The 24,667-nt window shown below is 42.3% G+C and overlaps 1 protein-coding gene across 2 annotated transcripts in view; it reads left to right on the plus strand.

The window, feature by feature from the left end:
- Positions 1-19,938, plus strand: part of TRMT44 (tRNA methyltransferase 44 homolog) — a 33,413-nt gene extending 13,475 nt beyond the window's left edge. Inside the window, exons 5-12 of one of the 2 annotated variants that reach the window (XR_012158737.1) lie at positions 2,300-2,407; positions 4,136-4,207; positions 7,858-7,964; positions 8,617-8,800; positions 9,308-9,713; positions 10,747-10,863; positions 15,784-16,164; positions 17,717-18,689. Coding sequence is in view for 1 of the 2 variants with exons in the window: in XM_073342629.1 (XP_073198730.1) it covers positions 2,300-2,407; positions 4,136-4,207; positions 7,858-7,964; positions 8,617-8,800; positions 9,308-9,713; positions 10,747-10,863; positions 19,654-19,886 (1,227 nt within the window). In the remaining variant the exon portion in view is untranslated. Of the gene's footprint in view, positions 1-2,299; positions 2,408-4,135; positions 4,208-7,857; positions 7,965-8,616; positions 8,801-9,307; positions 9,714-10,746; positions 10,864-15,783; positions 16,165-17,716; positions 18,690-19,653 lie in introns of those variants that run through there. The other variant, XM_073342629.1, reaches the window with a different exon arrangement.
- Positions 19,939-24,667: the final 4,729 nt, after the last annotated feature.

The raw sequence follows: 24,667 nt of genomic DNA on the forward strand, positions 1-24,667 counted from the left end.
TGAATCACAAATAATCTACTTTCACTACTTCCCATTGTGTGCCTTAAAGGGCATCAGGAAAGACACAAACAAAATACCCCTGTGGAAAAGGGAGGCAAAATGGTATATGCACTAGCTGAGGGGTTGGAAGACGGCCATTTTTGTTGATTTATGTGGCACAAACCAAGATTTTTTATCACCTGTCGTGTGATCCCACAATTGTGTTATTTCTGTCTAACGTATTTACATGGGCCCCCTTGCCATAGTATCTCAGCCCCTCACGCTCTTTAATGTATTTATGCTTGCAACAGCCCTGTGAGGTAGGCAAGTGCTGTGATCCGCATTTTAGAGATGGGAAACTGAGGCACTAAGTGACTTGTCCAGTGGTACACAGGAAGTCAGTGGAAGAGCAGGGCACTATTTAGAAAAACTGGACGTGCACAAGTCCATGGGGCCGGATGAGTTGCATCCGAGAGTGCTAAAGGAACTGGCGGCTGTGATTGCAGAGCCATTGGCCATTATCTTTGAAAACTCGTGGCGAACGGGGGAAGTCCTGGATGACTGGAAAAAGGCTAATGTAGTGCCAATCTTTAAAAAAGGGAAGAAGGAGGATCCTGGGAACTACAGGCCAGTCAGCCTCACTTCAGTCCCCGGAAAAATCATGGAGCAGGTCCTCAAAGAATCAATTCTGAAGCACTTACATGAGAGGAAAGTGATCAGGAACAGTCAGCATGGATTCACCAAGGGAAGGTCATGCCTGACTAATCTAATCGCCTTCTATGATGAGATTACTGGTTCTGTGGATGAAGGGAAAGCAGTGGATGTATTGTATCTTGACTTTAGCAAAGCTTTTGACACGGTCTCCCACAGTATTCTTGTCAGCAAGTTAAAGAAGTATGGGCTGGATGAATGCACTATAAGGTGGGTAGAAAGTTGGCTAGATTGTCGGGCTCAACGGGTAGTGATCAATGGCTCCATGTCTCGTTGGCAGCCGGTGTCAAGTGGAGTGCCCCAGGGGTCGGTCCTGGGGCCGGTTTTGTTCAATATCTTCATAAATGATCTGGAGGATGGTGTGGATTGCACTCTCGGCAAATTTGAGGATGATACTAAACTGGGAGGAGTGGTAGATACGCTGGAGGGCAGGGATAGGATACAGAGGGACCTAGACAAATTGGAGGATGGGGCCAAAAGAATCTGATGAGGTTCAATAAGGATAAGTGCAGGGTCCTGCACTTAGGACGGAAGAACCCAATGCACAGCTACAGACTAGGGACCGAATGGCTAGGCAGCAGTTCTGCGGAAAAGGACCTAGGGGTGACAGTGGACGAGAAGCTGGATATGAGCCAGCAGTGTGCCCTTGTTGCCAAGAAGGCCAATGGCATTTTGGGATGTATAAGTAGAGGCATAGCGAGCAGATCGAGGGACGTGATCGTCCCCCTCTATTCGACATTGGTGAGGCCTCATCTGGAGTACTGTGTCCAGTTTTGGGCCCCACACTACAAGAAGGATGTGGATAAATTGGAGAGAGTCCAGCGGAGGGCAACAAAAATGATTAGGGGTCTGGAACGCATGAGTTATGAGGAGAGGCTGAGGGAATTGGGATTGTTTAGTCTGCAGAAGAGAAGAATGAGGGGGGATTTGATAGCTGCTTTCAACTACCTGAGAGGTAGTTCCAGAGAGGATGGTTCTAGACTATTCTCAGTGGTGGAAGAGGACAGGACAAGGAGTAATGGTCTCAAGTTGCAGTGGGGGAGGTTTAGGTTGGATATTAGGAAAAACTTTTTCACTAGGAGGGTGGTGAAACACTGGAATGCATTGCCTAGGGAGGTGGTGAAATCTCCTTCCTTAGAAGTTTTTAAGGTCAGGCTTGACAAAGCCCTGGCTGGGATGATTTAATTGGGGATGGGTCCTGCTTTTGAGCAGGGGGTTGGACTAGATGACCTCCTGAGGTCCCTTCCAACCCTGATATTCTATGATTCTGTGATTCTATGATTCTATTAAACCTAGATCTCCTGAGTCCCAGGCTAGCAGCTTAATCACTTAAAACTATTCTTCCTCTCCATCAGTGCACTTGGGCATGAACTTTTATTGTTAGCTTATGCAACCTCTCATTTAAACTTTTTGCTTGAAAATGTAGTATGTGCTTCCACTTGCAAACCCTTATTCATGTTGAGTAGTCTTTACTCACAGGAGAAGATCCACTGAAGTCCATATCTCGACTCATGTGAATAAGAGTTGCAGGAATGGGCCACAAATATTTTAGTCATTGAGAAAATGCTCTGAGAGATTAAAACTTGTTTTAATTTTTGTCTTTACTTAGATCCTTTGGGAAGAAGAGAGAGCAGAAAAAGGGTTGTCTAAGAAACAGTCTTTTGTAGACCTAGGATGCGGAAATGGTCTGCTGGTTCATATTCTGAGCAATGAAGGGGTAAATACAATTTTTTTTTTTTTTTTTTTTTTAACAAAAGTGGAGGTGTTCAGTATTCTGGTTCTCCTTTCCTTTATCTGGCATGTTTGATAGCTGGAATGCGCTTCATTAATATCATTAAAGCAAGGGTTTGAATCTCTGCAATTGTCAGGAAAAAAAAAAAAGAACTGATTACAAGCTTTTTGTTAGTATAAGTGGTTCTCTGTGAAATGAACTTGTTTCCTGCTCAAGGCTAATGTAGAGGAAAAGAAACAAAATGTAATTATGCAGCCTAATCATGCTATGGGTATAGAAAGATGGGAAATAACTTAAAATCAACAAAATCTTCAGGGTCCTGAAATGAAATCTTTTTTGTAATCTGTTATCTGCTAATCATCAAAGACACAGTGGGCCAGGGCTTTAAAATGGAGTTTGTTTGACTGCATCAAAAAAGGTAACTAGGTAATATAATGTGTACTAAATGTATCGTAGACTGTACTTTATGGCACAGCCTATGGGTTTAGTTGTTGCCTGTACTGCCTTTTTGGATTCTGGGGGAACACTTCTGGACTGACAGCACTCCACACCAACTTGATCCTTGGAAAGAAAACTAACTAGCTCTGGTTCACTGCAGGATTTATCCCTTAACAGTAGTGATTAAGCTGATTTCCTTGGAAGCTGGCCTTGTTACCCTGCCATTTAACCCAGCAGGAAGAAGCATAACAGCTGACATTTACTGACATTAAAGCACAAGATATTTTTCCTTACCATGACAAATGGTCATGTAATTGTGAAAAAGACTACCAGTACGTGGTGCTTGTGTGCATGGAGCATAACAAAATGTAGGTCCTCGAGTCTGATTTTTATCAGAAATGTTTGATGGAAATGAAAATGTTAAAGAAGAGTTCTATGTGATACAACAAAATCCCGTGACTTTCAGAGTCTGTCTGTTTAATCTCAGAACATTTTCTTCATCGTTTTTAAGAACTTTTTGAAAAGGAACTTAATAGTTATAAAAAATTTTTATAGGACTTTAGGCATTTAATGAAAAACGTTTTTAAATTTCATGGAAATGTTTATTTCATCCATCCAGTGTAACAGACTCAATCTGAAAGTCAAGTTGGTAATTTATTCCTTTTTTCTTAGCTTAGTGTGCAGGCATAGCACCTTATGGTGAGATCCTGTCAGATACATGATAAACAAGCTTGGGCAGAGTCAGTACTTGGATGGCAAAGGAACAGATTTGTGCTGTAGGTAGTGGTGTTTGGGAATGATTCAGTGGATGAGTGAGAGATGAGATAGCTAACCAAGATTCTGACTTGTTTATGCTCAGACAGAGAACCAGGGCATTTCCCAAACAGGCATCAACCATCATAGAATCATAGAATATCAGGGTTGGAAGGGACCTCAGGAGGTCATCTAGCCCAACCCCCTGCTCAAAGCAGGACCAATCCCCAATTAAATCATTATGTCCAGGTCCAGGTCCAAACTGGGTAATTATATTCTGACTACCTACATTTCCCCTGCTCTTTCCATTTGACACGATATTCCGGATCTAACTCCACCTGTCGCGCAGTGCTGCTGTGTTTCACAGAGGTGGCTGCATGTCAGTGTGGATCAAGTTATCCCTGTATTTGGTTTGTGTCTTGATTTGGCAAGTGTGTATGAAGTTTTTGAATGAAATACGTGCTTATAAATATAAGATATTATGTTTTATTTTTTAATCAATTATTAATCCAAATATTTCAGTACCCAGGTAGGGGAATTGATGTCAGAAGAAGAAAAATATGGGACATGTATGGACCACAAACACATTTAGAGGTATTGTAAAAATCAGACCTACAGTATCTTTATTTTTATTTATTCATCAGTCATTGCTTCAAATTATTTAATTTAACTTGAATATATGAGTACTGTTCTGTCAGCTGCAGGGTGATGGTTCAGCATAGTCATGTTTGTAGGTTGTTGACAAGGAAGGTTGGGGTTAGGATGTCTGTTTCTTATTGTATGCATGCATATGCTCAATTTCCCCCCAGTTCTCAGTTACAAGAACCAGCATGGGTAACCTCCCTGCCATCACCCTTCCCCGCCACGCACACAAAATAAATACAATCTTTGATCTTGAAAGATCAGAGCTTATATAGTAGTGGTGCAGCAACACCACATAGTGCTATCCTTAAGAAAATAGAAGTTCAAAAGCGTTTGGCTTATTCTTGAGAAGTTCATAATAGAATCACTCTGGAAATGATTCCAGCCACAATCCTCCTACAGTGCTGTATGCCATTTTGGAGCAGCATTATTGTTCGGTCCTAAAAGGAACAATCACCTGCTATGCTTATTTTGTAATAAGCCATCACAATAATAGCCTGCAGCAAACTGGACAGGAAAATGGGTCTGAAAGAGGGATTATCTTTCAAATTCCACATTAGCATTTTTATGAGAACAGAAACAACTAGAACACAGGAACATTCACTTTCAATCCAGCTGTGCATAGTCTTCTGTGTATCAAATCCTCATGTTGATTGATAGTTGCCTTGTTCCTTAGTTTCCTCGTTTTTTTTTCACTAAACTCCTGAAATTGACTTTTCCTATTTCCACTCTCTCAAAAGTACTCTAAGGTTTCCCCAGATTCAGCTGCTTTAAAAAAAAACAAATTCCCTATATAGTTGTGTTCTAGTTGAGGCTGTTGATTAACATATGTCAGAGTTCAGTATGACTTTTCCCCACACTGCTTAAAAAAACAGGAATTTCAAAGTCATAGAGTTGAAGGGTTGATATTAGCTTCAGTCAGGCCAGCAGAGTTTGTACAAGTCATTGAAGTTTAAGGTACTAATTTATTACATGCAACTCTGCAACTAATTCACTTCAGTGCTGGCATGCATCATCCCTGCTTTTCTAGTCCCCATCCTCAAGTACAGAGACCGCCAATTGCATCAAACTGTTTAGTGGCTCTCAAGTGTGGACAAATAGAGACTGAATGTGACTATCACAGTTGTTTTCCCACGCAGTCCAGAGCCAGAATTTAAGCCAAGGGTTTGGGAAGTAAAAGTCTAGAGTGGCAAGACAATGTACTATTTCAACTCCCATATGCTATATATATCTAGTCACTTCTGAACTAATCAGTCATGTTCTGTTCTCTCCTGTTATATATTAATTCATTTAGGCCCTGCCCCATGAAAGTCATTGGGCGTTTTTCCCATTCACTTTTTTGGGCTCAGGATCAGGCCATAATGCACCATCTGGTGAGGTGCTGAGCACCCTCAACTCTCATGAGCTTTTTTAGGAGCTGAGAGCACTCAACACAGTGCTTTGCATCATTGGACCCTTAATTGTATAACAAGGTGACAAGAAGGAAAAGTATCTTCCTTTTGCCCTTTAATTTTTATTAGTCTTGTGTGTTTTTTTTTAAATTTGCAAGTGCAAGTAATTAGGTTACAGTCGTGGTTAAATGAACATAGAACGGTTACAAATATGAACATAAGCTATGGGAATTATACATAAACGTTTGAAATAAATGCCTTATAAAAGCTGTTTGGTGGAGGAGCAGATTTCGAAACCTTATTTCATCACATGCATTTGTGGCTAAGGGAATTTTAAATTACAGGGTTTGTAAAAGAAGAAACCACCTGTTCATAGCATCTTCGTGTTACCCTGAGAGGTTTTTTAGCTTGATTTTTTTTTTTAAAGCACAACTTGTAGTATTTGTGGCACCTTAGCGACTAACCCATTTATTTGAGCATGAGCTTTCGTGAGCTACAGCTCACTTCATCGGATGCATGCCGTGAGCTGTAGCTCACGAAAGCTCAGGCTCAAATAAATGGGTTAGTCTCTAAGGTGCCCCAAGTCCTCCTCTTCTTTTTGCGGATACAGACTAACACGGCTGCTGCTCTGACACCTGTAGTATGAGTATTGCAATCTGTGGCATGCAGTGCCAATACTAAAATTATTCATTAAATGTGGAGTATTGCAGCGCCAATCTGCTGTCAGACGCGATGAATACAAATCTGCTTATGGATGATTATTTAAATGCAGAATACGGCATTGCTAATCCACACGGTTTCAAAAATGAACAATCAAAATTAAAATATAGTGTCGGTGGTAATTTGTTTATCAGAACATAAAGGCATTTACCAAACATTTTGGTTTAGTATATTTGGATGAACTTACATGGAGCATTTTGAGGAACGTGTGTGTACGTACATGCATGCACACTGTATATAAAATGGAGGCATTGATAGTGACTCCAGAGTTGAGGCTGTATAGCGATTTTCATTTAAAGAAGGATTAAAATCTTTCTGTGTTCAGTTTCCATCTCTGGCCCAGTAACTTCAGGGGACTATTAATTTTTCCATGGAAATTCTGAGAAAAAATATACTAGCTTTTATGAGGAAACATTTTAAAATGCCTCCTTTTTAAAATTTAGCGCTCTTCCTCACTGTTCTTTGGGTTCCTCTCGCAAAAATAGCCACAAACTCCAATTTTCTCTCTCTCACATGTGCTGATAGCATCTTGGGCATTGGCCACTCTTGAATTTTTAAATTAAACCAATAACAGTTCCTGCTGTTCAGGATACCTTATGGAATGTCCCCAACCGTAGTTATTGCACAGTCTCAATGGCAGTAGCGTGGAGGGAAGGTGTCAGGTGCTAATGCCTCAGTGCGGACATGCTGAGTGCCCACACAGCCCAACCCTCTCTAATTAAAGCCCCCCCCCCATCAAAATCCTTTTCCCCAGTTCCCACGCCCATCCTAGCAACTCCCTGACTTGGTGTGTGTCAGGCGGCAGCTCCGTGATAAGTTGAAGGGGCAAAGAATGGTGGCTGTGTCGAGGTGTGAGAGGGTGTACACAGATGATATCAGGGTGAGTGGCCGTGGGGGAAGAGAGGAGCAGAAGGAGTGGAGAGGGGAAAAAGTGGGATTTAATCTGAGGTGGACCAGGGGATGGGAAGCAGACCAGAGAAGCTGAATTCTGATGAATCACCTGCAATAGATGCTGTGCAAACATATGGAGACACAGTCCCTGTCCCAAAGGGTTTTATGATCTAAGACCCGGATCCTGCAAATTGAAGTCACTCGGGCTCTCTGGGGACACAGGAGTCTGCCCAGGCAGATACAGATTGCAAGATTGTGGTCTAAGAGGACAAGTGGCACAAGAAGAGTAGTGGGGGAGGGATACAATCAAATGTATATAATTTTATATTCATGTTTTTGTTGTTGTTATAGTCTCTCTGTCTAGCTTTACATCTGACTTGTTTTATGTGTTTCTATTATCTTATTTACGCTTTGCACCAATAAGACATTGTTGCATGGCAAAAGGATTTGCTTTTGGTTCAGATCAGAAAAATATTGGTAGTTCACATTCGCTGTTGCTGTTCCCCTCAAATCTATTTTAGGGTTTATACTGCTGCGCTCACTATGTCAAATGCAATAATTCTAAAAAATGTGGGAATGAAATGTATTTTATTTTTTAAGGAATGTGCAATCAGACCAGACGACAGTTATCTCTTTTCAAATGTTGACTGGCTAATAGGAAACCATTCAGATGAGCTAACACCATGGATACCTGTAATTGCAGCTAGGTATGGAAAAAAGTTTTTGCTAAGCTCTATTATATGCATGCCCTGGGATAACTGTATACTTTTGCCTCCAGTGTTCATGAAACAATGTGGTAGTCTGTGATCTCATTGCAGGACTTGGTGGGGTTGGTGTTTAGCAGAGCGATGGCTACTCACAAAACATTTATCTCTGTAGGTATCCCATTAGGAAGCACGAGAATAGGGTTCCTGTGTAGAGGCATTTCTCCATCACAGAAAGCTGCAGTAGCATAGCAGCTCTCCAGTTTTTTTGGCACAAGAAATCGAACTAGATTTTATTCTTAGATTTAAGTCCTAATCCTGCAAGCACTTACTATCCGGTCTAGTGCTTACTGCCTTAGACTGTCCCACTCACTACATCCAGCAGCAAGAGTTGGCAGGACTTGGTCCTTTGGTATTAAATTAAACTGGGATGATAAATCTCTAGAGCAAACCCTCAAAACAACCAGTGGCTGTTTCACTCAGAGGAGCACGAAAGGAGGAACATATTTATATTGCTTGACCTAGAAGCTCTGTCGTGCCATTAAAATGATTGTTTATTGCTTGTATCTGAAGTGGTATTGACTGTTTCATAGAGCCACTTAATAAAATTAGCCTTCTATAACTATTATTCAGTAGCCAATAATCCTTCTTGCAGGTCTTCCTATTCTTGTTGCTACTTTGTACTGCCTTGTTGCTTCTTTGATTTCCATGGAAAATATAACCGAAGGCAAAGCCAGAAGACACAGTACAGAGAATATCTTGATTTTGTTACACAAGTCGGATTGGAATGTGGCTTCACTGTGGAAGAAGATTGCCTTAGAATTCCCTCAACAAAAAGGGTAATTTCTGACGACATTTTAAAATGCTGCTAGCTCTTTATAACACATATATGTTTGTTCATTATGCCTGTATTGGAGAAGCAGGCCACAACAGATTAGTACATAATTGCAGACAATATTTTCCATACAAAGGCTAAAACCATTCATCTGTCTCCTGCATAGTCTGTCACTGCCCACTTAGTGTCACGAAAAGGGGTCTAAAGGAAGCAAAAGGGGCTCTATCATTTTATAGTGCTACATAATCACATGCATGTTAGTGGAATGAAAATCTTATGGTATATCTGCTTTTCCCATATAGTCTCCTACTGCCTTTGTTTGTCCCATAGCATTTAGGTTGTTTGTCCCTTGCTGTATCTCATAAAATTCACACTGTAAGATCCTTAAAGTAGGGACCCATTTTTGGTCCTGATCCTGCCTTTTGGGTAGGGATTGTAAAGATGCTGTAAAGCATCATGAACACCTTTGGTGCAATATAAATAGTAATTTTATTTATTTTTGCTAATATAGGTATGCCTCATTGGGAAGTCCAGAACATATCCACCTATGCAAGAGGATCGAATCAATAAACAGAGAACACAGTATATTAACAACCGTCAGTCCTGCACTGAGGTCACATCAGACAAAACAGTTAGATCTAATCAGTGTAACAACCACCATGTTGTAAACTGTGTCATTGACCAAGCAGCAGTGTTGGAGCGTGCTGCAAATGAGACAAAGACAGATGGTGGCAGAGTCTGGTTATCTGGATTTCAACCCAGAGAAAAAGTAGAACAAGTCAGGAACTGTGCTGCTCTCCCTCGGGATTTTGTAGATGTTGTGGTTTTGACCGTGGCAAGCTTACTGTTAAATGCAACCCAAGAGAAACCATGGGATCATACACTTGACGTACGTTTGAACACCTGGAATAAAGGAGGTAAGATTGTTCTTTACATGCAATGTACATTGCATACAACAGTGCTTGCTATTAAAACTTACAGTTTTCCTGCTGTCAGTACATACCATGAAAAGTACTGTAATGCTATTTCCTATGGCAAATATACAGAATATTCTTAGGAGTCTCTTTACTGCTGTCATCCCTGTAATTGGTACACTAATGTTAATTAGTTGCAAAGTCATTTGTGAAAATTTCTCTGCTAACCTCCTTAGATGCCATACCATTTAGATTTTTATATCATCTATTCACACTCTGTCTTTTTATCATTTGCTAGATTCTTTTTTTCACGTTTAAATACTGGGTGATAGTCTGTATTTTTACTTTTAAAAAATTAACTCAATTTACATTTCATTGTTGACAATTTTAAGGCTACTTTTTGAAAGCCTGTCTGCAAATGCTTATATCTATTTCTTAATTTAGTAAGTTTTTTTTGACACAGTCCTGCATGATATTCTCATACACAAACTGGGGAAATGTGGCTGAGAATAAATTACTATACAGTGGGTGCAAAACTGGTTGAAAGACTCTACTCAAAGAGTAATTATCAATGGTTCACTGTCAAACTGGGGGACTTGGATAGTGGAGTGGAGAGTATGCTTATAAAATTTGTGGATGAAACCAAGGTGGAAGGGGTTAGCACTTGGGATGACAGGATTAGAATTCAAAACCACCTTGACACATTGGAGAATTGGTCTGAAATCAACAAGATGCAATTTAATACAGTACTACCCTTAAGAAGGAAAAATCAAACGCACAATTACAAAATGGGGACTAACTGGCTAGCTAGGTGATATACTGCTGAACAGGTCCTGGTGGTTATAATGGATCAACCAGCAAAATATTTCTGCCACTCTGGAGAGAAACCATACAAAATAACTCCAAAAATATCCTGTAGCTTCCTGTAACTGCAATGCTGGGATACCATGCTCCAGTGTATAGATTTTGCTTGTAATTATGCTGGTCTGGTGAACTGACATTCCTTTTTTAATGGCTATTTTATTGTTTGCTGCAGAAAGTCTTTCCTTGAGGGAAGTAGCAGAACATTTAGACAAAGAGACTTTAAAGAGATTAAAGAATGAATATGGAGGCCTGCAGACATTGCTCAGGAACAATCATCAAGTGTTTGAAGGTAAAGAATAGAGAGATTTTCATTGATAATCTCTCATTTATATTTTTATGAGTTGATTTATATATAATTGAAAGATCACTGGATTAGATCTTCAAAATACTGAGTACACTTCCTTGATGAGCAGAATTTTCCTTATATTTACTCCTATTGTATTTCCTAAAATGTCATTTGTAGATCTTTCCTTTGAAGGGTAGGGCAGAATGAGATTGATGCCTTGCTAATTAGTCAGCTGGTAGGGATGAGCTGTGAATCTGGCATGCTTCCCTATACAAACCATTTCCCCCTTATTTACCTGTTACTGTAGCAGGAATTCTCAGCAGGATGCTACACTTGGACTAGATTGGAGAAAACTTTCCCCCCTCCTACAGTGGTGACAGTGTTGAAGGAAGTCAAGTGCAGATTAAGAAAGTCTTCTGGAGCCTCTCATTAAGACTTAGTCTGGACTTAACAAGCACTCCAGAGAAAAATGCTCACACAAAAGACAACTGGTCTAGAGTGGAGCCTCTAATCATGCGAGGCTTGACAGATTTATACAGGCTGCAGTAGCCTGGCAGAACAGGAAGCTAACAACAAAATAATTTTTTTTTTAATGTTCTGTTGATTTTCTTCGGGTTTTCTTTTTGCTGCTGTCATTGTAGGATTTTTGTGGCATTGATGCCTAGCTGCTGAATAATCTCAAAACCAGCACTTTCAAACGTTGGTGCATAGGTTTGTATAATGTGAGTGTGTTTTATAAAGAGTTTTCAGTTCTTGGATCCAATGGTCCCATGTTAGCAGAAATATGGGAGGCAACTGACCCATGACAATTGTCCAGAGTGTCACCAGGTACCAGTGGATGAACTGGTAGGTTACCAGAAAACGTATATTCTTCTTGTTTTATTGAGAGGAAGTAGGTAGAAGCTTCGTGGTAGTTCCAGACTGTAGTAGTCCTGAGGAATAATATAAAAGCCCAGACAATGTTACATCTACACGAGGACTTTCTATGGTATTAGTCCTATCCCTGGGAAGTGTTAGATGCCACGGAGGTTATAAACATGTGTGCCCTCTGTTGCTACCAACCATGGAACTGTGTGACCATCATTAGGAAAAGTGCTGGTTTTGACACGGTCGGATATGGGTCAGAGTTAACACCCACTGAGAAGAGTCAGTTCACACTTGTCCTTCGGGTTCATGCTGCCCCTTCCATGGATGATCATCTTGTGGTGGAACTAGTGAAGTTCCACTACAAAGCAAGGCGGGGCAGGATTTGGGACCCCCAGCAGAAGGCGAGTTCTCCTGTTTTCCTTATGCCAAGCTCCTTGGGGGCTGTCTGCATGCTACCTGAGTAGAGGAGATTTGGATATGGGGCTAATTGAATAAGTGGCACTGAAGTTACTGCACCTGTGAGGCTTCAGTAGAGACGTCACTCTGCTATTGTGACAGGGCTAGGGGGAGAGGGGATTCTTACCACCAGCCACCCTTGGAGCAAGCTTAAAACTGGCCACGCCAAAGAGGGCAAAGAGAAAATGGGGTCATAGCTCCTCTGCCTTCTCCATGCCAGCAGAACTCGGAGCATGCTGCACCTTTCTGTGGGAAGGGGATGTGGGTGCTCTCTCCTTTTATACCAGCGTGTTCTGGAATGAAGTGTCCTTCAAGCCACTCCCAACACCAGTGCACAATCAAGGCCATTAGCAACATTGCTTGAAACAGCATTCACAGAGTTTGTGACGCGAGACTGAGTGATAGTTTGGGACATCTGGTGGCTCGATTTCTTTTTCTGACAAAGAAGATCCAAAAAGGCGGGAGTGCAAAAAGAATAATTAGCCAGGAGCTTAAAATTACAAATCTGTGCTGGCATTTTATAGTCACATATTTGGTCCAGTTTGGGACTAATATCCTGGAATGATTGAACCTGATCTTACATGCTAACATCCCTCTGTTCGATTCTCTTTGAGTTTTGAGAGAGATGGTAACACTAAACTGATTTCGCTTTTAAGAACTGGGATAAAATGCATTTATATATATTAGCCTATCACAAGGCAAAATAATCCTCTATCATTGGTAGGAGCACTTTCTCTCGGGCCTAAAGGAATGATACAGAGATGGGCAAAAAATGCAGATTTGGGTTAACCAAAGCATGTTGTGAATTTGTGACAAATTGTTTTGATTGGGGGGAGGGAAGGGGCAGGGAACAGCTTTTAAAAAAATTCCAGAAAAGCTGAAACATTTAATTTTCACATTTTCTAAACATTTTGAGTTTTCTATTTGAAGTGACTTTTCATTTTAAAATTACCTTTTAATATTTTCTTTTAATTCGAAAAAAGGAAAGAAAAGCTCAGTCAAAATGAAATTGTTTCATTTTGGATCAAACAAAGCAGTTTAGTTTGTTTAGTCCAAAACAATTTTTTTTTTCAACTTTTTTCACCAAAAATTCTGGTTCTGGGTAAACCGAAAATGATTTTTTTTTTTTTTTAAATTGCAAGTGAGCTGAAAAATCAGTGGTATTAAGATTATATTGCACTCCATAGGTTTTAAAAGTGATTTTCAGAATACAGAATAATGTGGATAAATTTTTAAAGATACAGGAGCAGTCCATAATTACATGGGCTAAATGGCATAAAGACAATTGCTCCCGGAAACTTGCCAGTAATTGTTTATCTCCCCTTCCTTCCATCCTCTTTTCTTCTTCCTCTCTTGTGTATTAACTTGCTTTCTATATTGTTTCTTTATTCTTATACATATAAAATTCAGTATACAGTCACAGATGTGTATGTACAGTTTCTGGCCCTGATCCTGCTAGTGCAGCAATTCTCAAACTGTGGGTTGTGAAGCTGAAGCCCGAGTCCCACCACCCGGGGCCAAAGCTGATGCCCAAGGGCTTCAGCTGTGGGTGTCGGGGCTCAGGTTACAGGCCCCCTGCCTTGGGCTGAAGCCCTGGGCTTTGGCTTTGCCCTCCCTTCCCTCCCAAGGGCAGTGGGGCTCAGGCTTTGGTCCCCCCCACCCCAATTTTTGTTGTCAGAAGGGGGTCGCGATGCAATGAAGTTTGAGAACCCCTGTGCTAGTGAATATGGCCAAGGCCTTTTGTGCCTGATGCAAAACTCCTTTAATTTCAGTGGCGCTCCATGCAGGCACAAAGATACATTCACATGATCCAATTGGAGGCTCTAAATCTCTTCTCTGTGGCATACTTTGGTGCACCATTCTCATTGCTGAAGATTCTCATTTACAGATCTCAGAAAGAACACCCTGCTTTTTATTGCCAATTAATTTTTAAAATGTGGAGTAATGCAATATCAAAAGAAAGAGAGAACATGTGCAGGATTACAATATATAGTGTTTAGCTCCTAGCAAAAAGAAGGTTTAACCTGCAGAAAAATGTTTAGGGTAAAGCATTAGTAAAGAGGATTACTTGCAAATACCAGGTTTCTCTATATTACTAATACTCATTATATGTACTATCGCACCTTTTTACTTGGGGATCTCAAAACACTGTACAAACCCTTAATTAGACCTTGTGATACCCGAGTGAGGGGGATACGTGACATATACTTTGCAGGTAGATGGTTGAACTGGGGCACAGAAATTTAAATGATGCTTTGCCCATAAAAGAATAAATTAGTATATTTGTAGAGCCCTGCAAATCTGCAGATATCCGCAGATATCTGCAGACAATGTTTGTGGATCGCGGATCAGATGCAGATACAAATTTTGTATCTGTGCAGGGCTCTGTATATTTGCATTCCTTTATTCTGATGTTGATAGTATTGTATTTATTTAAATGTCTCACTCCGTGTGTGTACACGCGCACACGCACTCCTCCATATGCTTTTATATGATTTATTTACAAAAAAATCAAAATTAATTTTAAAAAGATGTTAAATGACTTCCCTGAAATCACATGGTATTAAGGGAACGCGGTGGAAGAATTAACTCCTCATTTCTAGTTTTCTCCTTTATTTGATGGACACTTCCTTCTTTATAGCGGCCCTGATCCAAAACCCAGGTAAGTCAATTGGAGTCTTTCCACTGATGATAGTGGACTTTGAATCAGGCTCCAAAAGGTTAACTTATTTGTTTGAAAATTTCCCTTTCCCTACAAATAAACAAAGTTGTTTTCCTTTTATAAATAGGTGTCCAGTGTTTGAAGCCAAGAGTTTTCATTCCAGGGCTAACTCCACCTCTTGTTTGGGTTGGGCTTTCCCAAAATTTATGTATTATTTATGCCATTTAAAGAGAGGGATGTTACTTTCCAGTATCTGCATCTCTTTGAGGGGTACCTCTATTTCTACACACAGGGTTTTATTTATTATATAGTTATTTATTTGCTATCCCCTGTAGGATAGTTTAGATCCTAATCCTGACCGCTATCTACAAATGAGTCAGCTCAGCACAGACTACATAAGGTGCCCTAAAACTGTCCAATATAACAATGACATCCCCTATAAGTCCTGGTCTACACTAGGAGTTGAGGTCGAATTTAGCAGCGTTAAATTGATTTAACCCTGCACCCGTCCACACGACGAAGCCTTTTTTTCAACTTAAAGGGCTCTTAAAATCGATTTCCTTACTCCACCCCCGACAAGGGGATTAGCGCTGAAATCAGCCTTGCCGGATCGAATTTGGGGTACTGTGGACGCAATTAGACGGTATTGGCCTCCGGGAGCTATCACAGAGTGCTCCATTGTGACCGCTCTGGACAGCACTCTCAACTCAGATGCAGTGGCCAGGTAGACAGGAAAAGGCCCGCGAACTTTTGAATTTCAATTTCCTGTTTGGCCAGCGTGGCAAGCTGCAAGTGAGTGCAGAGCTCATCAGCAGAGGTGACCAGCATGGACCGAATGGGAGGTACGGGATCTGATCGCTGTATGGGGAGAGGAATCTGTGCTATCAGAACTCAGTTCCAGTTTTTGAAATGCCAAAACATTTGTCAAAATCTCCCAGGGCATGAAGGACAGAGACCATAACAGGGACCCGAAGCAGTGCCGCATGAAATTTAAGGAGCTGATGCAAGCCTACCAGAAAACCAGAGAGGCAAACAGCCGCTCCAGGTCAGAGCCCCAAACATGCCGCTTCTATGATGAGCTGCATGCCATTTTAGGGGGTTCAGCCACCACTACCCCAGCCGTGTTGTTTGACTCCTTCAATGGAGATGGAGGCAACACAGAAGCAGGTTTTGGGGACGAGAAAGTTCACAGCAAGCAAGCGGAGAAACCAGTTTTTCCGACAGCCAGGAACTGTTGCTCACCTTGGACCTGGAGACAGTACCCCCCGAACCCACCCAAGGCTGCCTCCCGGACCCGCCAGGCGGAGAAGGAACCACTGGTGAGTGTACCTTTTAAAATACTATACATGGTTTAAAAGCAAGCATGTTTATCATAAAATCATAGAATAACAGAGTTGGAAGGTACCTCTGGAGGCCATCTAGTCCAACCCCCTGTCCAGAGCAGGACCAATCCCAACTAAATCATCCCAGCCAGGGCTTTGTCAAGCCTGACCTTAAAAACTTCTAAGGAAGGGGATTCCACCACCTTCCTAGGTAACACATTCCAGTGTTTCACCACCCTCCTAGTGAAAAAGTTTTTCCTAATATCCAACCTAAACCTCCCCCACTGCAACTTGAGACCATTACTCCTTGTCCTGTGATCTGCTATCACTGAGCATAGTCTAGATCCATCCTCTTTGGATCCACCTTTCAGGTAGTTAAAAGCAGCTATCAAATCCCCCCTCATTCTTCTCTTCTTCTCTTCCGTAGACTAAGCAATCCCAGTTCCCTCAGCCTCTCCTCATAAGTCATGTGTTCAGTCCCCTAATCATTTTTGTTGCTCTTTGCTGGACTCTCTCCAATTTTTCCACATCCTTCTTATAGTGTGGGACCCAAAACTGGACACAGTACTCCAGATGAGTCCTCACCAATGTCGAATAGAGGGGAACGATCATGTCCCTCGATCTGCTGGCAATGCCCCTACTTATACACCCCAAAATGCCATTGGCCTTCTTGGCAACAAGGGCACACTGTTGACTCATATCCAGCTTCTCATCCACTGTCACCCCTAGGTCCTTCTCTGCAGAACTGCTGCCTAGCCATTCGGTCCCTAGTCTGTAGCGGTGCATTGGATTCTTCTGTCCTAAGTGCAGGACTCTGCACTTGTCCTTGTTGAACCTCATCAGATTTCTTTTGGCCCAATCCTCCAATTTGTCTAGGTCCCACTGTATCCTATCCCTACCCTCCAGCGTTTCTACCACTCCTTCCAGTTTAGTGTTATCTGCAAACTTGCTGATTAATTAAATCATTAATTTAATGATTAATTTACCCTGCCATTCGCTGCTCTCCTGGATGTACTCCCAAAGCCTTTGCAAAAGATTTCTGGGGAGGGCAGCCTTATTCCATCCATAGGACACTTTGATTTCTGGGGAGGGCAGCCTTATTCCATTCCATAGGTCACTTTACCACTCCAGGCCAGTAGCACGTACTCAGGAATCATTGTAGAACAAAGCATTGCAGTGTATGTTTGCTGGCATTCAAACAACATCCATTCTTTATCTCTCTGTGTTATCCTCAGGAGAGTGATATCATTCATGGTCACCTGGTTGAAATAGGGTGCTTTTCTTAAGGGGACATTCAGAGGTACCCATTCCTGCTGGGCTGTTTGCCTGTGGCTGAACAGAAATGTTCCCCGCTGTTAGCCACGGGGAGGAGGAAGGGGTGAGGGGCTAGCCACACGGTGGGGGGAGGGAAAATGTGGCGTTGTAACGAAAGCACATGTGCTATGTACGTAATGTTAACAGCAAGATTTACCGTGAAAGAGTGTACACATTGTTCTATAAAATGTGTTTTTTTTTAAATACCACAATCTCTTTTTTTTTCCTCCACCAGTTGCATGTGTTTCAAGGATCACAGGATCTTCTCCTTCCCAGAGGCTAGTGAAGATTAGAAGGCGAAAAAAAACGCCCTCGTGATGAAATGTTCTCTGAGCTCATGCTGTCCTCCCACACTGACAGAGCACAGATGAATGCGTGGAGGCAGACAATGTCAGAGTGCAGGAAAGCACAAAATGACCGGGAGGAGAGTTGGCGGGCTGAAGAGAGTAAGTGGTGGCCTGAAGAGAGGGCTGAAGCTGAAAGGTGGCGGCAGCATGATGAGAGGAGGCAGAATTCAGTGCTGAGGCTGCTGGAGGATCAAACTAATATGCTCCAGCATATGGTTGAGCTGCAGGAAAGGCAGCTGGAGCACAGACCACACTACAGTCCCTCTGTAACCAACTGCCCTCCTCCCCAAGTTCCATCGCCTCCTCACCCAGACACCCAAGAACGCAGTGGGGGGGCCTCCGGCCACCCAGCCACTCCACCCCAGAGGTTTGCCCAAGCAACAGAAGGCTGGCATTCAATAAGTTTTAAACTTTTAAAGTGCTGTGTGGCCTTGTCCTTTCCTCCTCCACCACCCCTCCCGGTGCTTCTCTCCTCCACCACCCCTCCGGGGCTACCTTGGCTGTTATCCCCCATTTGTGTGATGAATTAATAAAGAACGCATGAATGTGAAGCAACAATGACTTTATTGCCTCTGCAAGCGGTGATCGAAGGGAGGAGGGAAGGGTGGTTAGCTTACAGGGAAGTAGAGTGAACCAAGGGGCAGGGGATTTCATCAAGGAGAAACAAAGAGAACTTTCACACTGTAGCCCGGCCAGTCATGAAACTGGTTTTCAAAACTTCTCTGATGCGTACCGCGCCCTCCTGTGCTCTTCTAACTGCCCTGGTGTCTGCTATGTGTAACCAGCGGCCAAGTGATTTGCCTCAACCTCCCACCCCACCCCCTTACTCTCACAGATATTGTGGAGCGCACAGCAAGCAGTAATAACAATGGGAATATTGGTTTCGCTGAGGTCTAAGCGAGTCAGTAAACTGCGCCAGCGCGCCTTTAAACGTCCAAATGCACATTCTACCACCATTCTGCACTTGCTCAGCCTGTAGTTGAACAGCTCCTGACTACTGTCCAGACTGCCTGTGTACGGCTTCAGGAGCCATGGCATTAAGGGATAGGCTGGGTCCCCAAAGATAACTATAAGCATTTCAACATCCCCAACGGTTATTTTCTGGTCTGGGAATAAAGTCCCTTCCTGCAGCTTTTGAAACAGATCAGAGTTCCTTAAGATGCGAGCGTCATGTACCTTTCCCGGCCATCCCACGTTGATGTTGGTGAAACGTCCCTTGTGATCCACCAGAGCTTGCAGCACTATTGAAAAGTACCCCTTGCGGTTTATGTACTCACCGGCTTGGTGCTCCGGTGCCAAGATAGGGATATGGGTTCCGTCTATGGCCCAGCCACAGTTAGGGAATCCCATTGCAGCAAAGCCATCCACTCTGACCTGCACATTTCACAGGGTCACTACCCTTAATATCAGCAGATCTTTGATTGTGTTGGCTACTTGCATCACAGCAGCCCCCACAGTAGGTTTGCCCACTCCAAATTGATTCCCGACTGACGGGTAGCTGTCTGGCGTTGCAAGCTTCCACAGGGCTATCGCCACTCGCTTCTCAACTGTGAGGGCTGCTCTCATCTTGGTATTCATATGCTTCAGGGCAGGGGAAAGCAAGTCACAAAGTTCCATGAAAGTGCCCTTACGCATGCAAAAGTTTTGCAGCCACTGGGTATCATCCCAGACCCGCAACATTATGCGGTCCCACCAATCTGTGCTTGCTTCCCGGGCATGAATAGCCCATTTATAGTCCATATATGTATGCGCAGATGATCAGTGTAATTCCCACTGACCTCTAGTAATGGTTTGTGTGCTTGCTTTTTTTTTTTTAAACCCTCAGTTCTAAATGGAAGAGTTCATATTCGTGACTGGAGAGAAGAGAAACCCACAAAGCGAACCAAGTCAGAAGTAAAACGAAGATTTTCTGCTGAAGCTTTTAAAACACGTCTCTGTTGGTTTTTCATCCACCATCCTGATGGCTGTTCTCTGACTTCTGAATCTTGTCCATATGCTCATGGGACTGAAGAGCTGAGGCAGTCTCAGATTATGAAAAAGAAAAAGCACCCACAGTAATGAAGTACTGTTGGTTACTCTTAACAGCACAAATAAATGGATTTCTGATTAATTGAATGGACTTCTGAATGCATGAAGAATGTATAAGATTAAGTCTCTCTCTTTATTTATGTGTTCATTGTATTTATCCAGTTTCTTATAAGTCCTTTTCTAATTTTAACTGATTTTTTTTCTTTTTTAGGGATTTTTATGGACATGAAAATGTTGAAATCCAGATGAAAATGTCCATGATTTATTTTTTTATTTTATTTTTGGTAACATCCTTAAAGTATAGGGTTTTACATTTTGAAAACAGTTGTGGTCTGGCTGCTCACTGTTTTTTATTATGTTTTGTTCAAACAGAAAAGTAAAACCAGCTTTTAAAATCTCAGCACAGTCTTCAAGCTCTTTGGCTGATTGGTGAGGCCTCATCTGGAGTACTGTGTCCAGTTTTGGGCCCCACACTACAAGAAGGATGTGAAAAAATTGGAAAACGTCCCGCGGAGGGCAGCAAAAATGATTAGGGGACTGGAACACATGACTTATGAGGAGAGGCTGAGGGAACTGGGATTGTTTAGTCTGCAGAAGAGAAGAATGGGGGGATTTGATAGCTGCTTTCAACTACCTGAAAGGGGGTTCCAAAGAGGATGGATCTAGACTGTTCTCAGTGGTGGCAGATGACAGAACAAGAAGCAATGGTCTCAAGTTGCAGAGGGGGAGGTGTAGGTTGGATATTAGGAAACAGTATTTCACTAGGAGGGTGGTGAAGCACTGGAATGGGTTACCTGGGGAGGTAGTGGAATCTCCAGCCTTAGAGGTTTTTAAGGCCCGGCTTGACAAAGCCTTGGCTGGGATAATTTAGTTGGTGTTAGTCCTGCTTTGCGCAGGGGATTGGACTAGATGACCTCCTGAGGTCTCTTCCAACCATAATATTCTGTTATTCTAAGGGTATCGGGGAGTGAGGAAAAGGAGAGCTCCTTGGGCCCTGTGGGGGAACCAATATGGAAGACTCCAAAGCATTTGTTCTGGGACCTTCTAAGTCATGACCGGCCTTCACTCTTCATTAAAGGTTCATTAAAATTGATCGAGTCAGCACAAACTGTGTTTAATGATAACCTTTCTTAGATTGATAAGACTTACAGTCGTCATACAACAATGGCATGTCTTGCATCTTCCAGTTGGTTAAGCTCCTCCCTGCTGGAACATGTCATTTTCTTTAAAGGACAAAAGTCTCTGTAATAATTGGTGTAATCTTCAGTTAAGTGATCTTAGAGTTGAAGGTTCACTATCCAGTCTCCAGTACAACGAGTCATTTCAGTCCTGGCCTGACAGCATTGTTCCATCCAGGATGTGTTGAGGCACAGACCCTTACATTGTGAAACCATGTGGGAGGAAACTCACTGAGACAGGATTTTGTATGTAACTCCACTGCTAGTTGGAGCAGCAGCATGAAGCAAGGCTGGAGAATGAAGAGAAGAAATGTGTGGCCAGGTGAGCTAAGCAGGTGGTGAAAGCAATGAGGTAAAGCTTGGTTGCAGGAATGGAGGCAGGATCCAGGAGTGAGAGTGGGCAAGTGTGGCTGGTAGAAAGGGGAGTGGAAGGTACAGCAAAACTGAATGCTGGCAGCAGTGCAAAGGAAGTGAGAGTTTGAGAAGGAATGAAGCATGGTGAAGATGGAAGAGAGAATGGAGGAGGAATGTAAGTGGTGACAATTTTTTGCAAAACTGCTCTGAAACCACTCCCAGCTTTGCTTTAATAGTCACGGTCCATTGTAGGCAGAAAAAAGAAGCAAGGCAGCAAGGATTGATTCCTCCGCCTCCATGGCAGAGACAAGCTGGCCTCAAGTCACTTTTCCCTTGCTAACTTCTGTATCACTAGCCATCCCCCTCTGACACACACGCTAGATTGTGCACCTTGGCCTTTTTATAACCAGGTTTAGCCTTGGCTACATACGTGCAGAGCAAAAAGGAAATATAAAGTCCTGTGCTTGGGCTCCCCAACCTGCACTTCTGCCACACCATGGGGGTAGGGTTTGATGGAGAGGGGAATCCTCTAAAACAGTGGTCTCCAAAGTGGGGTGCGCAAGACCATCCCTGGGGGTGCGCAGCAGGAGGAGTGCCACCAGAGTGGCAGGAGAGTCGCTCCTGCACCTTTTGATTCTTTGGCGGCACGCCTGTGGCAGCTTGGCTCTTCCCTCTCTGTCTTCAACCACTGCTCTAAAAGAATGCTTTCATTGCAAGAAAATCCACAGGGGTTTGCATGGATATGGTGGGGCAAAGCCACTCAACCATGCCCCTCAAAGGCACCACTTCAGGAAAGGAATTAATTTTGTGCTTAACTTGAAGCATGTGCTTAAGCCCCTATGCACAGAGCCCCAAAATGTGGTATTCATGCATAAGGGGCTTGTGTAGGGTCAGAGGGGAGGGTTAGAATGCCAATTTTCCACTCTTTTATTTCCTCTCTAGCAAAATAGATAGGGCATGCTGAGGCCCCATCGGCTGGTCTAGTCATGTATATATTTATATCCTCGACCAGTCTCAGCTATTTTTACACATAGCCTTTTCTCCATCTATTGTGGAGTTTTCTTATAATTGGTGTGCCACACAGAATGACTTCCTCTATATAACTCTATTTTCTGCATTCCCCCACATACCATTCCAGCAACCTGTCATCAAGAATGCATGATTGCTTTCCCTCCTTCCCACCTGCCATCACTGCGGGCAACAAACCGGTCAACAACTTGCATCCAATTAAAGAAACTTCCCTGTTGACTTTAAAAGATTGGAAGAAATATCCTCCCTTTTCATGCTCTTTCATCAAAATGTTAGCCTCATAAATAATTTCTAGATGTAGATGCAGGGTTAGATGTGGAGGAGGGTTACTGTATCTAGCCTGTCACTTTGTCTATGGTCTACTACCTCAGAATGGCATTTATACAACACAACTTTAACAAGTGCAGAGGGTGCTCAGGGAAAAGTAATCCCACTTCTAAAAATTAAAGGCAACTGAAAAAAATGAAGCGATACAGAGCCCCGTAAACTGATGGGGTATTTTTTCCATTGTACTTCCTGGTTTTTGAGCATCACCACTTGCTTTGATAACATGACCTTATTTGACTTTTATCATTAGGATGAAAGAACATTTAAAAATAGAGTTGCACACACCCCTCTCCCGGACAGCGCATGATGATGGATGTTTTGACAGAAAAGTGCTAGGTGATTGCTCCTATTCCCAGGCATGCTCTGGGTTAAAGATGCCTGCTAAATAGTTTCCATTTTGACCAGTTTTACAAATATGCATGTAAAGTTGGTATTCTAGGTATAAATAGTGTGTTAAAATGGGTGCCAGTGATTTCTCTATTTTAGGACTCAATCCTGACTTCACTGGGGTTGATCCCAGCTTTGGATCAGGCCCATAAACCAGACGAGAGCAATAAATGGCTGTTTATAGGTATCCTGTGAGTAGCCTACTTAATGAAACATGTTCCAAATCAATGAAAGCTGTGTCATTTTGAAGACCTATGTTTATGGTATCACTATCAGCCAATCGTCTACTGAATGATGTGACACATTATTAGGTACACCAGATTTAGAGGCTGTGCTTCCAGGAATGATTACAGCCAATTTGGCAGCTAGACTGGCTTCAAGGTAGGTTGAATAATGAAAAAATGCCACTGTGATATCAGACTGTGTTTTGCATCAAATTCTCACCGCCTTTCTCCCCCAGCCAAAAACCGTAACTCGGTTTAAGTCTGATCATTAATGAACTTTGAACCATGATTTTGTGGGCTGAATATCATTAAAATGCTACATGGTGGATGATTAACAATTTCAACAAGGACATTATAAAAGGAAGTGTTTCACAATCAACAGAAATTCAGGATAAGAAGAAATCAATGTCAAAGTGGTGTATATGTATCAGGCATTTGTGTCCCACCCCTACAGCTAAGTAAAATGTTATCCGCACATATGATCCTGGTCTATCTAAAGATGGATGTCTGCCTCCTGTAGCAGGCAATGGTTCCTGATAGGTGGTTGTTAGTAATTTACTGTATGCGTGATTTAAGAGGTACTTTCGTACAAAAATTGCAGTTGTTTGTGAATGCCTCAAAAGCAATTCTGTCAGGTCATTAAAAGCGGCACATTTCATGGTCATCTACATATGCTATTCTAGTGTACATAAACTGGGTAGTGCTCTTTAAATAATTTGTTAACCCTCTAGTGGTGCTCACTGTCGTCTGTTTTAGAAACCAGCCAGAGCAGCAGTGTGCGCATATGTAACTAGACCTTGTATACTGTGAACAATTTTAGTGAACAGTGTTATGTGTGTGTGGTTGCTTTATATTATGCTTATTGTATTAAGAGCAAAATATACCATGGCTATAGCGTTCAGTTACCATCTTCCCATCACTATATCACTTTGAGAAATGTCTAACTGACTTGTATAAATACGCTTCAGGATGAAACATGGTAGATAACGGCAGCCTAGATCCACTCCCCCAATCCCCTGAGCTTTATTGTAACTGGTTTCAACAACTTTAAATAGATGAGGCCCAGTTTCAGGGTTCTTTAAGGTGTGTAGCAATATTCTAAAAATTTCTTGAATGGATGGACATGATGCATGGTGCCAATTGTTCAGGAATTAATGGATCCAGGTTAGCTACAATGTCGTTACTTAATGTTTCATACTATGGATTGGGACAGAACAGTATAATGGCTCCAAGCACCAGTCATCTCAATGCGTGCTGTAGGGCTGAGTTGTGGTCTGCTGTATCTGGCTGCAGCCTGGCACCCTTTTTAAGC

This window comes from Lepidochelys kempii, chromosome 4 (genome assembly GCF_965140265.1).
Source record: "Lepidochelys kempii isolate rLepKem1 chromosome 4, rLepKem1.hap2, whole genome shotgun sequence".
Lineage (NCBI taxonomy): Eukaryota > Metazoa > Chordata > Testudines > Cheloniidae > Lepidochelys > Lepidochelys kempii.